The following is a 13,065-nucleotide window of genomic DNA, read 5'->3' as shown; positions in this document are numbered from 1 at the left end:
ATAATATTTACCCATAGAAAAGCTAAGGTAAAGTGTGTGTGTAAGGTGCCCGTTTTTTTTGCAAAGGAGTTTATATACAATATTACCTGGAAGAACTATTGACACGAATTTTAACACTTTAATTTTTACAATTTAAAGTATGTACTTTCGTGGTTTGTTTGCTAAAAAAAAGGTGATAGAATCATTTGGTTCGCAATTTAAGGAGTAATATAAAATAATGATTCAACTGCATTTAATTTTATTTAATTGTAATTATCAGAATAACATACAGTTACCATAGTCAGGACTTAATCTGACTGAATTCAAAAATTGTGATTATAGACACAGTAATTATACCGTAGGTTCTTATTGAAAACATGAATACACATAGACTTGAACATATATTATTAACTTATTCACATAGAATTCGGTGGCTACATTACTTACGCATAGGTAAATTAGTTATTACATATAGAAAAGATCTATTGTTCATAAAATATTACATTTTCGGCCTACACAGCATAAAGTTGAATTAATATATAGTTTACAAATGAAGAGTATCCCCAATCACAATCTGTAATGGGTAAAGACTGACAATATTGATAAATTAAGCAAACAATGTCTTTTATATTGAGCAAATGAACTAAAAAATAGACCCGTAACAAATCATTGAACTCAATTCATATATGTATAAAAGCTTTCTATATCTACGATAAAAAATCATATGATTTAGCTTCATACTAATGGCATATGAGGGTACTACATGAAAATTGTGCTAGTATATAACTGTAGATAAAACAGTAGTTATAACATTCATTTAGGAGATAAAACTTTTTTATTAACATTAATCCTAATTTTCAAAGTCAATCAATACACATATACATATTACATACGTCTTTGTGAATTACAGTAATAATTTACAGTAATAATATATTTTGAACAGAAATGTAAAATACCTATTCATTTATTAAATTGAATACATTAGTCTATTATTTCAATAGAATACATAGTTATATTTTTAGACATAATCAGTTTTAATATATAAAGACGACAAATATATTTGTCAAAATATCTTCAACATACACATTCACACATTCATACACACAAGCAACCAGACTTAAACGTCAACATATACATTTTTTCAGACATTTCACTGATGTAAAATAATATAGCGTAATCGCAATTTTTTATTTAACGTTTAAGTGAAAATTTTTATCAATAATGTGTGACCTACTTGAATTAACTCTCATTCCACAATTCAGTCCTAGATATAATTTTTTATCTATTCCAAACACCTGACTTCATCATACATATTACAATTACCTTAAAAAAATAAGATCAACAGTTTGAAAATAAAAAAAAGAATATATTCATACCTTTTTCTACTTTCTACCCAACTGCCAAGGAAGGGTCATTAGTATTATAACACTTGTAAAGAGATTTTAGATTGATTACAGAATTCCAATTTGTTCACTCTTTCAAGTGAAATAGATATCAATTCATTCAATTTTCCTGCTCCCTTCCTTCACTCTACTTACTCCCGATTGGGTGACGTGTTTCTCTCTCGCTTGCTCTTCGACTTGGGTGGGGCTCGGTGCCTTTCCCTCTTGCGGCTGGAGGAGGAGCATGAAGATGATGGGCTGGAGTCGGGAGGCGAGCCAGCCTCGTCAGCCGCTAAGCCCATGGTCTGTGATTCAGGTGTGGATGGCTCGAGTAGAGCCAGGCGAAGAGTGCGGCGCTGCTCCTCGGTGTGTTGGGGGCAGCGAGTTGAGCTGTGAAGACAAATAATATATACTCCATTTTTAACTATATCTATTTCATACTTGGATTTGGCTTTTGATAATATGTATTCGAAAAAAACATTAAAAAGGGAATCAAAAACATAAGTCTAAACAGAGAAATTGTATGTGAAAATTTTGTTTAAAAATAATATTTTATATCACGGCGTGCGTAAATGGACGTTTTACGCACGCTTCGCGTGCGCAAAACCCCCATTTCCGACCCCGTAATATAAAATTTTATACAACACGCGGACGAAAAATGTTTTTCTGACTCGTGTGATTGCAGTCCTCGCCTGCGGCTCGGCCTGCAAACTCACACTTGTCAGAAATAGTACATTACAATACGAGGACGAAAAATTGTTTTCAATCACACGAGTCAGAAAAACATTTTTCGTCCGCGTGTTGTATAAAATTTTATATTACGGGGTCGGAAACGGGGGTTTTGCGCACGCGAAGCGTGCGTAAAACGTCCATTTACGCACGCCGTGATATAAAAAATTTTTCGTCCTCGTATCGTAATGTACTATTTTGGACGTATTTATAAATGTTTTTGCCATTGTGTACATACTAAGCAATATCATCACTATAAGACTAACTATTGGGCTTTATCGAATTTTATTGTTGTTTTTTCATTCTTTGGCAAACTCAAACGACTTCATTAATTTTGATACATGATGTGTCGTTGGATTCGTCTAAATTGTGGCGATAACATAGGTTATATTTTTAGCAATCGGGTTTTTAATTTTTATAGTAACTATTTTGTTGCGATTGTTGTCGACTTTCCGGAATTTAAATGCACATGTCACACAAAATGTGGCTGATCTGTAAGGGTTATTACAAAGTTACTTGTTCACGTTTCACAATCCGAATAATCGCGAATATTTATAACAGGTCCGGATAATCGATTTTCTACTGTTTCACTAGTATTAGTTATGTATTAGTACATTATGTGATTGCTTATCATATGTTTCTTTAATACGTTTAGGTGGAGTTCCCATTATAAATCATTGGTCTAGACGCCTGTATGTAGCCTAAATGGCTTGATAGATTTCGACGTATGTGTGGTGTTAGAATTGTCTTTATCACAAGAGCAGAATAATTACTAAATTTTCTAAATTTCAATGGTTTTGGTTGTGTCACATTTTTATTGCTTTTTTAGTTCATACATTTTTGTTTCAATCATTTATAAGTTTCAAAATAATGATCATATTTTTTCATATTTCTTCACAAGTATAAGCGGGTTTATGTCACACGAGCTATAAAATAGTATACGATACTTGTGACAAAAGTAGCCTATTATCTGCACGGCGTTTAGCACCCTCGCTGCGCTCGGGCGCTAACTTCACGCCGTGCAAAAATAGGCTACTTTGGCCACGCGTATCGTAATGTACTATTAGGGTAATCAAAATTAAATTTCTATTAAAAATAATATTTCAAGGTATAAATAGTTAAATCAAATAATGTATTATCAATTGCAACATCATTAGTTACTATAACATACATAGATTCAAATGTTTTTGATAAGACTGCTTAATTTATGACCTGACACATTCGTTCAGGAGTTGAATGATGCATTCTTTCGAAAATTGCATAATTTCCTCATATAGAAATGTAATATAAATTAGCAATATGACTAAGTTACCGTGTGCACAGTTTCTTTGTGTGTTCGGAGACCACCCCGCACATCTGCTGCAACAGATTCTTTCTCTCACTAGGCGTCATTGTGTCATAGCTGGCTTCGTTTGAATCTGAGCTGTTCAAACCATTGTTGTTCTTGTTGTTGCCACTGTAATTAATATGATAATAACATGACCAACAATCTCTATTTGATAGCCGGACCTAAAGAATGTTTTTACAATGTTTTTCCACATGTGGGTGTGGGTACTTGTACATACTTTTCCTTATTTTAGCAGATTAGAGACTTTAATGTGTAACAGGCGATTGCGATACGTGGTTTCAATTCCTTTATTGCAGATATTTCGACGCAGTTGCCTCATCTTGGTCACAGCGAAGATTTAACTTAATTCGCTTAATATAACCTGCTATCACTTCGGAAGGTGTTTCATTATGTAGCATTGGCAAAAGACATTTTTCCAAAAATACATAAACAATTCGAAAATTTAGAACTATTACACTTAAATAGGCGCACTCACTTGTGAATCTTGCTCGGCTTCTTGTTGTTGTTGTTCTTCATGCGTCGCTTGCGCCTTTCGCTCTGGACAGAGCCGCCGGACCAGTCCAGATCATCGTCATCATCGCTCAGAAGTCCAGCGTATGAGGTGGGTTCCCGGCTGTTTGATGCAATCCGACGGGACGCGATACGGGAGCTGTTTCTACCCATACCTTGGAAAGAAGACATTGTTTTTGGTAACTGACTTGTATGTAAAATATTTGCATCTGATAGCATCTGATAATGCCACAAATGAACAATAGACTTCTATAAACCCTAAATAGTATTTAAGTTGCATCTGAAGTTAGTTATGTGGTTGTGGACTTACTAGGAATGAATTGTAAATAAATGTAACATAACTTTCAAACCAGAACATAGCAATACTTGACTCTACTGTAATTATAATACTTTATTTGTAATAATGTACTTCATGCATAACAAATGAGATGATCTAGGGACAATACCAAGCTTTCATTGCGAAGGACTCCAAAATAGCTTCGAAAATGTACCCTGAGATTATGTTCATATTCCCAGATAATGATACATTATTTTTAAAAGTTCCAGTAATGTTTATAGTCCGCGTAAAACTGCTAGTCCGCTCTGACTATAAATCATGTCACCATACCAAATTGTATGACTACACCTGCTCGGAACAACTTCAGAGCAAACTAGCAGTTTGGCGATAAATATAACATAACTAAAATTGAACAACCTTTTGTGTAAATATTGGGATAATGTAACTCTTACCCACACAAATACTTTCAGAGCTCATGAAAGAGTGAATTTTTCTTCAACAAAATGGTATTGGTGGAAGCCCTTACATATTTTAAATGGCTTTTAACATTTTTCTGAAATTCTAGGTGTGCATTAGAAGACTCAAGCCAAATAGAGTATCATCAAGCCAAATGTTTATATAACCTAGGATAGAAATTGTATTTCAAATAAAGTATACTCTAAAAGAGTAAAAGAAAATTTTGTTAATTTTCAAAGATGTGTGTGTGTACAATTTTCAACATATATTTTTTAAGGGTTTTTTTCAAATTTAATTTTACATGGTTTATAAAACAGCTAAAATCTATATTCCATATACAAGGGAGTGGGTTGAATTCTATATTTAGAATGCTTGTATTGATCCAGTTAGTGGCATTTGCCCGAATTTGAACTTTGCCCTTCTGCATTAAGGTATATTTTTGAATACATCGCAACACCACGCAAAATCAGCTGAGTTAATGTCAACTAGCCGTCCATTGAAAAATTGAAATTTGTTTAGAGACTTACCCATGCATTTTTCAAGATGCGGTGCAAATCTCGTCGCGGACACCGGCCGGTCGCAGTTCGGGCAGAAACAATTGGTATCCGGCGGTTTTTTCAACACAGAAAACCCAAAAACATCGCATTCCGGCGAGTTCACGATCTTGTATGGCTCCTCATCCTCCTTCTCACCTTCAATAAGACTAGTCAACCCCGTCTTTAAACCATGGTGGAATTCAAAAATACACCCCAACGCAACATCCTCACAGATGTGCTCGAAAATAAAGTTGGCTGCTTCCTCTGCGTTGCTCTCACTTTTCATTATTTCAAAGAATCTGTGATTCAAATCGTGCATACTCAACTCGCTCACTATTTGACTCATTTTGCGTTTTATGTGAAAGCCGTTCATACAAATCACAACTCCAAGTACTGTAGGAATCAATAACAAAATGTCTCAAACTATAGCAGCCTAGAGTTAAAGAATGAAATTGAATAGCAAAATTGATAAACCGATACCACAATCACCGATACGTCCAAATGCGAATCTGAGATTTATGTTATAAGACCATAGAGTAGACTAACGTACACAGAGTAGGTATTTTCTAATAGCTGTCAGCTGGTGCGCCTTGGTAAAGAATATTAATTATCTATAGTCCAAATTTTTTTACTGTGCGTTTGGCTGTGGGGCTACTGGGAATCACAATGTTGATTGCCACTCTTCGATCACTAATAAGAACTAATCACTAATAAGTTCTTATTAGTGATCGAAGTTGCCACTGGTTATAAGAGCAAAGCTGTTTCCAAAAACCCAAAAACCACCACCTGACCACACCACTCTATCAAGTTTATTTGAAAAGATTCGAAATTTGAACTTCAAGTTATCTATGGTTTGAATCGTGATCAAAGTCATCAGGTTAGCGCTTTAGGTTAGCGTCAGGTAGCGCTTTTAGCACCATTTTCGTTTTGTTACATAAAATACTATTTATTTATATAGCTTTTATATGTATATTTCTGTGGTACAGTTCACAATACTTTGTTAAAAACTGAAAACATTATGAATACTGTATAACTATGTACTTATTTATTTAAAAAAATGTACTTTGAAAAATGTATTAGATTTAGGTATCGACTACCCTATATAACTAAAATATGATTACTACTCTCGATCGCGAGAAGAAGATAACGAGAGTCATTCCATATCAAATTTATTTTAAGTTTTAGATAACGATTGAAGACCAAATTGTTTAAACCAATGTAATAATCATTGTTTTGATAGCGCGTATAGCAATCGGCCGCCTATAGACTTGTTTTTAAATACAGTTTCTAAAAAGTAATTTCTACTAAACTAAAAATGGTAAGCATTTGTTCTAAAAATATATTTATTATTGAATAACTTAAAATAGTTTTGAGTATCTTTTTAAAACATAGCATTATATTAAAAGATAACCATCGTTTTAAATGAATTAAAAAAGTTTTATGTGACTTTTACTCACTTCTTATTACAGTTATTACTTTGAATGGCGAACTGTGCGTATTGACTTCCTACGATTATTTCACGTTAGTGTTGATTGTTGAATTAACCTAGTCTCAGATGTTTTAGTATTACCTACTTACTTACTTAGAAGTGGTTGTGAGTTACCATCCACAACGGTACAATTACTACTAGCAACAGCTGTTTATATAATGCAAATTAGAATACGGGTTATTCAAATTATTTTTATGATAATCATTTAGCTTGGTCGGTAAGTACTACTTATATGCAGATAGATAGGTATTACTTAGTAGAAGTTTTCTAACCAACCGTGAGTATTCTGGGCACGATTGTCGTGCTAGACAATTATAACAACTCAACTGCACAACATGGTCTCCGAGACCCATAAATGTCGTAGGTAGTGGCTGGCCTGACGGTCGGTTGCCAGTGGCGCAACATTCAGGGGGGCGCGTTTTTCCGACTCACATAAGAAAATTAGACTACGTAATCGTAGAAAACGACTTATAGATACAATCTAAATTACAAAGCTAGATTCCATCTAAGTATATTAAAATGATTCGACGAAAAAAGCCGTTAAGAATTTCAAACTCGGTTGATTAGTATTCTCTTTCTAGAAAAAGTCCCGAGGGGCGAGAATTTAAAATCCTGCTAGGAGTACTCATGACCAATAGACACGACGCTTTTACACAACTCCCGGTTGTTTCATACCTTTGTTTGACCTATATAAGCCAGGCGCTAATATACATCGCAATAAATTATTATTATTGCTCTCCTTTCCCAGGTGGTTTTCAAAGCGCGTGGCTTGGTTCCGCCAGTCTTCACCCCCCTCAATGCTGATCTTACTATTAACTATGGGGCAATCCCTAGTTACGCCAACTTCCTGGCTAAGGCAGGAATCAAATCTGTTCTTGGTAAGTCTATATTTTTTATAGGATTAGATATTCCTACCTGAGGTTGGCCAGAACACAGCAGCGCTTAACACTGCTGCTATAAGGCAGAAATACGAGTAGGTGTGGCGGTGGTGCCGCCGGAGTCGAACCACAAAGGGTTCTGCCACCTTCTTATTTGTTAGTCAGTCAGTCTTCGAGAAAGACGTAAGAAAGCTTCACGCTAGAAATAAGTGCGGCGATGGTACCTGCCTGGTCCTGATTTACTCATCCGACCACCTTATCTCCGCTCCATTCTGTATTAAATATATTTTTCATCATACGTGGAGTGAAGCCTCGCAAAGTATTTGTCAAATACACAAAAACTGGACTCAGGGCTTAGACACTTTTCTAACCGAACAATACTTAGATTTTTTAAATTTTTATTCTAGTCGGTGGTACTACCGGAGAGAACATGTCTCTTTCGGTACCGGACAGGAAGAAGCTGGTGGACGAATGGGTAAAGGCCGGCAAGACCACAGGTCTCCACATCATGGTGCAAGTGGGTGGCGCCCCACTTGCAGATGTCGTGGCATTGGTAAATATTATGTTGGAGAATTGTGTAATTACCGATTAGTACGGCTCTTATGGTTCTATCTCTAAGGTCAGTTTGAATCTATAGCTCGCCTTTAATGCCTAAAAGACTGAAAATAAATTAAGCAAAAATAATTTAGCAATGTGAACTTGAGGTCTTCCACGGGAGTATTCCTACTCTAGTACACTACACTGAATTTAGGAATAAGTAGTTCTCGAATCTTCTATGACTGACTGTGATCACTGTTACCATTAGATTGCATAACGTTAAATCAATCGGTGATTCAGATTTTTATATGTAGTAAGGAAGACCTAGTCTTAGTCCTTTAGGGAAATTTAGCGATAAAGCTCAGTAACGATACCCACCAGGATAATAGGATAATCAGCTTTTTGGGGACCAATAAATGCAGGGAAAAAATCAGAATCTTCAAAAAAATTCCAGAAAACTTTTTAAAATTTCTAATGATAAAACAGTTTCCAATAGTCAATTATTTAGCAAAATTAATGATATGTAATAAGTTTATATTACGTGTTTACTGATAAAAAGTATATACATAGCACAGTATATACATAGGCAGGTTATAAGTACAATGTGTTGACTTTTTCCTATCTTGTTTACTTGCTCTTGCAAATTGGTGATAAATTGTGTGAATGTTACGTAATGGTACAAATTATGTAAATATTTAAATGACGAAAATCTTATATATTTTGGTGTTATCATTACATAATAAATCTAAAACTGTCCCACTATCATTAATTAGTTTTAAAATAACATGGACAAAAGTAAAAATAAAGTTAGTTTACGTAGATACCTTATGGCGGAGCTCTTTCTCAGAATGTTTGGAAGTTTTAAAGATTTACAATCGAAGCATCATTCAATGGATTCGTAGTCAATAACAATACATTAACACACAAAAAGCTTAAGTAATTCCTGGAGGATACTTTTGCCCAAGTATAAACTGCCTCAATCTTATGTAGTGAAAATCGAAATGGAGGTGGTAGAGTTCGCGTCAAACTGCTAGTCCGCTCCGAATATAGTAACGAGTCGCGTCGCAAAAGCAAATTGTAGAAAATAGCGGGACGAAGTCAGCGCGGGTCCTCCCTGGCACCCGCCCGCTGTCCGCTCGGGTACATAGCTGCGTCAGTGTGCCCTTACGTTACGGAGTATATACTAACTAAACCTGCGCGCAACAACTTCAGAGCTGACTAGAAGTTTGGCGCGGTCTATATTCTTACGAGAAAAGACCCACTCTTGAAATAGTTATTTCGTAACAATAATGATTTAAAGATAGAGATGTGTCATCTGTATAGAATCTCTAAACCACATATACAATTCACTGTATTCTATACAGATTCTATACAGTGTTATATATAGTGAACTGTATATGTTCCTGAAAGAAACTTGCATTCACTATACTCAACAGCTAGATATAGTCCATTCTTAAAAAAATAGTTTTGTCACAGTCATCGCGCTTTACAGTGTGTTGGTAACTGCACAGTTGAATTTGCAGAACACTGTTGCCTCTTTCTTTGGTTGATGTTAAGTTGCTATAATATGCACAAGATAGGGAATAATGATTCCATAATATGACATCATCTCTTCCAGTCGGAGTATTGCTCCATAGCTGGTGCAGACTCACTCCTAACTTTACCAGAGCTCTACTTCAGACCTGCCTCAGTGGATGAACTTGTATCCTATGTGGAACTAGTGGCCAAAGCCGCCCCTAACCTACCGGTGCTGTACTATCACATTCCCAGCTTGAGCAAAGTTGAAAGTAAGTAAATCTTATACGTGAACACAATTTGGAGGATTGTTATGATAAAATAATAAAATCATTTGAACGTGATGAAAAAATTAGATACATTTTTTTACTTCGTTATTTACGCTACACAAAGATCAAATAGTATTGGTGATGCTTGGTCCATTACTTACAATAAGTAAATAAACAGTGATGCGTGACAGGAGAACAAATTAACGCCATTGTGATACTTTTTCCACTTTGTAACTGTTTACCTTCGAATATTCTATGAGCTAATTCCACTTGCATCAGTTCGGAATGTTATTAAAATTTAAAGCTTTTGTATGATTCTTGCTCACATAATGCGAGTGTGAAAAAGATGTTTGAGTGGCGAGAGATGTGGATGTGAGGATATTTTGGTTGACTATAATTATTAGACCAAACTTATGTGTAAAAATCTTTGTTACCCCATAGTCAACATGCCGGCATTCGTATCCGCTGCTACGGCGCGTATACCCAACTTCAAGGGTATCAAGTTTACGTCGAACGACCTTAGCGAGGCTGCCCAAGTGCTGAGAAACCTTAAGGATGGTCAAGAAATGTTCCTCGGTGCTGATACGGTAAGTTCCATTGGTTTTGGAGGATATATACACTACTTGGTAAAGTCCGCGCCAAACTGCTAGTCCGCTCTGAAGTTGTCGCGAGCAGGTGTATTCATACAATTTACTATGGCGACGCGATTCATTTCTATATTCAGAGCTGACTAGCAGTTTTACGCAGACTATTCTAAATTACATTTCTATCTTTAAGGATAGTTATTAAGTGGCTACTTTGACTGTTCCTCGAGTATGGTTCGAACAGGGAGGTACCTACCACTACCACACTCATTTGTAACGTAAATCAGTTGTGTATTGATGGAAGGATGTGTATGGCGGCTTACATATGGTGACCATCCTCATCCATCCTCAGGTTTGGCAACATGTCAGCCACTTGATAAAAAACTAACAATTAGGTACGATCTGCGCAAGGCGTTTACATAGGATCGATCAATTAGCTCTTAGAATTTATGTGCTGAACATGGGCATTCCTTAAAAAGATGTTGCCATAGTCATCTCACTGGGATGTTTTGGTGATTACATTTGCCGAACAATTTCATAATGCTGACCATCTAAATTATACCTTATTATTAAATTATTAACGTAAGGTTTTCTTAACAGCTCCTTGCACCAGCGGCGTTGCTCGGCATAAAGTCCGCTATCGGCACGACCTTCAACCTGTTTCCCCAGCTGGCGCAGGATATCCTGGACGCCGTGGACAAAGGAGACGTCGAGCGTGCCAGGGTGTTGCAAGAACAACTCTGTTTGGCTGTTGAAGCTCATACTGTTGAGGGTAAATGTTACTCTGCTCTCTAGCGGCTTAAGGGGGGCGGGGGCGGAAGGGGCGATCCGCCCCCAGCCCCCGATATCGGCGGCCTCCAAACACAGCTGCAAAAAAGGTCATCAGAACCAAAGAGTATAGTAACCTATATAGGAACCAGGGATGTTGCTGATGCAGGTTTTTACTATATCAGCGGATGCTGATGCTGATGCTGACTTTTTCAGATCAATATCAGCGGATGCTGATGCTGATAATTAAAAATATTATAACTAAATTTCCAAACCGATAAATTTCCAAGAAAAGCACTTAATTACTCCCAACTTTCAAAGAAAACTTTTTTAACTTGTGAGCTTACAATTCATTTTTTTTTCAAAGTTATCAAATCGTTTTATCGCGATAAACATACGTGAAGATGTCAGTTGTCGTGACGGTCACAATTTCTCGAAGTACTTTTTGCGTGATACGGGATAAGGGATAAGGGATAAGGGAAGTATTCACCTTACACCTTGGATTTAGTAGCAGATTGTTGGTTTTCAATCTCACTACTTATAGGTATGGTATTCTTCTGGATGCTTTAAGTTTAAACGAATTGTGAGTCCCTTACCAGAATAGTCTATTTGACAAATACTACACTATGCAGTATCTTTGCTGAATGACGGAAAATATTTCCATATTGTACTTTTCATTGGAGAAGGCATTATGAATTGAATTCTTAATTATTTTATTAATTTATTGAACTATGATCGAAATTCACGTCTGACCAAATTACGTTGATTAAACAATCAAATGTCTGTGATTGGCCGAAAGTCTACGTGACTTATGCTCGGTTCCGCCTTCAACGAACACGTTGCGACTTGAATGTCAGCATTAAAAATCAGCATCTTTTGTTGCGGTTGCGGATACTGATGCTGATATTAAAAAATAAGCTGATAATCAGCTGATGCTGATGCTGATGCTGATCCTCAAATTCTCAACAACCCCAATAGGAACTATGTACAATTGTTATTATTTATTCAAGTGTGCAATAAGAATATTCTATCTATCTATCTATTGAAGGGTATGCCATTTAAGTTTTTAGAAGTAGCAACGCTGCTGTGGGTGTCTTCACGTACTATGTAGGATCCTATCTCATTTAATAGACTTATGAGGCGTTCCAACTTGTTCCCTTTATTTGTTCCCACCTCAGAGGTTCCCACTGATTCACATTGCCACCAATATTATTTTTTGTTGTGATCAACTTAAAATTTTATCTACGGTTAAATACAGATATCTATAGAGAGTAGTGATTATTTGACATAAAATATCCTGTATGCTTATTTTCCGATATAACAGCAAAGATATGAAGCTAAGAAAATTGTATGGTTTTATAATAAAAACTTTATTTAACAGGAACATGGGTGCCAACAATGAAAGCCGGTATGGAGATAGCCACGGGTATCAAAGTGGGCCCCCCATCCCTACCACAAAGGGAATTGTCACCAGAAGCCAAGAAAAGGATCGCTTCCAAGCTTAAGGCTCTGAAACTAGCCAACTAGATTTTTCAGTGAAAGAAAACGTTTATGAATTAATTTTAGTTGACTGTTACGATTGCAACAACAAATTATAATTATAATTCATTGTTATGTTGTTAATTAATTATTTTAAAAGAAATGCATTTATTTTTATACGGATAATTATTTTAAAGTGAGATTTTATACAAGGCCCAGATTTTATACTCATATAGAATGCGAATTATGTAGATTTATGTATCTACTATTTGTTCGTCAATCCACAATTTATAGATGTCTATTTTTTCTACAAATTATATACAAATATA

General features: G+C 35.8%; 2 protein-coding genes across 3 annotated transcripts; one reads left to right on the top strand and one right to left on the bottom strand.

The window, feature by feature from the left end:
• Nucleotides 1–1,281: 1,281 nt before the first annotated feature.
• Nucleotides 1,282–5,687, bottom strand: Sgf11 (SAGA associated factor 11kDa). The gene is made up of 4 exons (XM_073073627.1): nt 5,209–5,687; nt 3,914–4,103; nt 3,403–3,546; nt 1,282–1,751 (listed from the first exon to the last, which is right to left on the bottom strand). Exons 1-4 carry the CDS (start codon nt 5,588–5,590, stop codon nt 1,514–1,516), a joined length of 954 nt encoding a protein of 317 aa, XP_072929728.1. The 5' UTR covers nt 5,591–5,687; the 3' UTR covers nt 1,282–1,513.
• Nucleotides 5,688–5,972: 285 nt separating this feature from the next.
• LOC140742678 (N-acetylneuraminate lyase) lies at nt 5,973–13,033 on the top strand. Of its 2 annotated transcripts, none has more exons than XM_073073637.1 (7): nt 5,973–6,094; nt 7,455–7,584; nt 7,992–8,137; nt 9,740–9,908; nt 10,347–10,492; nt 11,090–11,261; nt 12,639–13,033. In XM_073073637.1, exons 3-7 carry the CDS (start codon nt 8,015–8,017, stop codon nt 12,782–12,784), a joined length of 756 nt encoding a protein of 251 aa, XP_072929738.1. In that variant the 5' UTR covers nt 5,973–6,094; nt 7,455–7,584; nt 7,992–8,014; the 3' UTR covers nt 12,785–13,033. The 2 variants fall into 2 exon arrangements, with proteins under 2 accessions (XP_072929738.1, XP_072929737.1); XM_073073636.1 differs by lacking the exon at nt 5,973–6,094 and adding an exon at nt 6,317–6,535.
• The last annotated feature ends 32 nt before the right edge of the window (nt 13,034–13,065 follow it).

This window comes from Epargyreus clarus, unplaced genomic scaffold (assembly GCF_041222505.1).
Source record: "Epargyreus clarus isolate Ecla_fem2 unplaced genomic scaffold, WU_Ecla_fem_2.2 ptg000006l, whole genome shotgun sequence".
Lineage (NCBI taxonomy): Eukaryota > Metazoa > Arthropoda > Insecta > Lepidoptera > Hesperiidae > Epargyreus > Epargyreus clarus.
The sequence above is the reverse complement of the archived record's forward strand: the minus strand, read 5'-3'. Positions and strand labels throughout refer to the sequence as shown.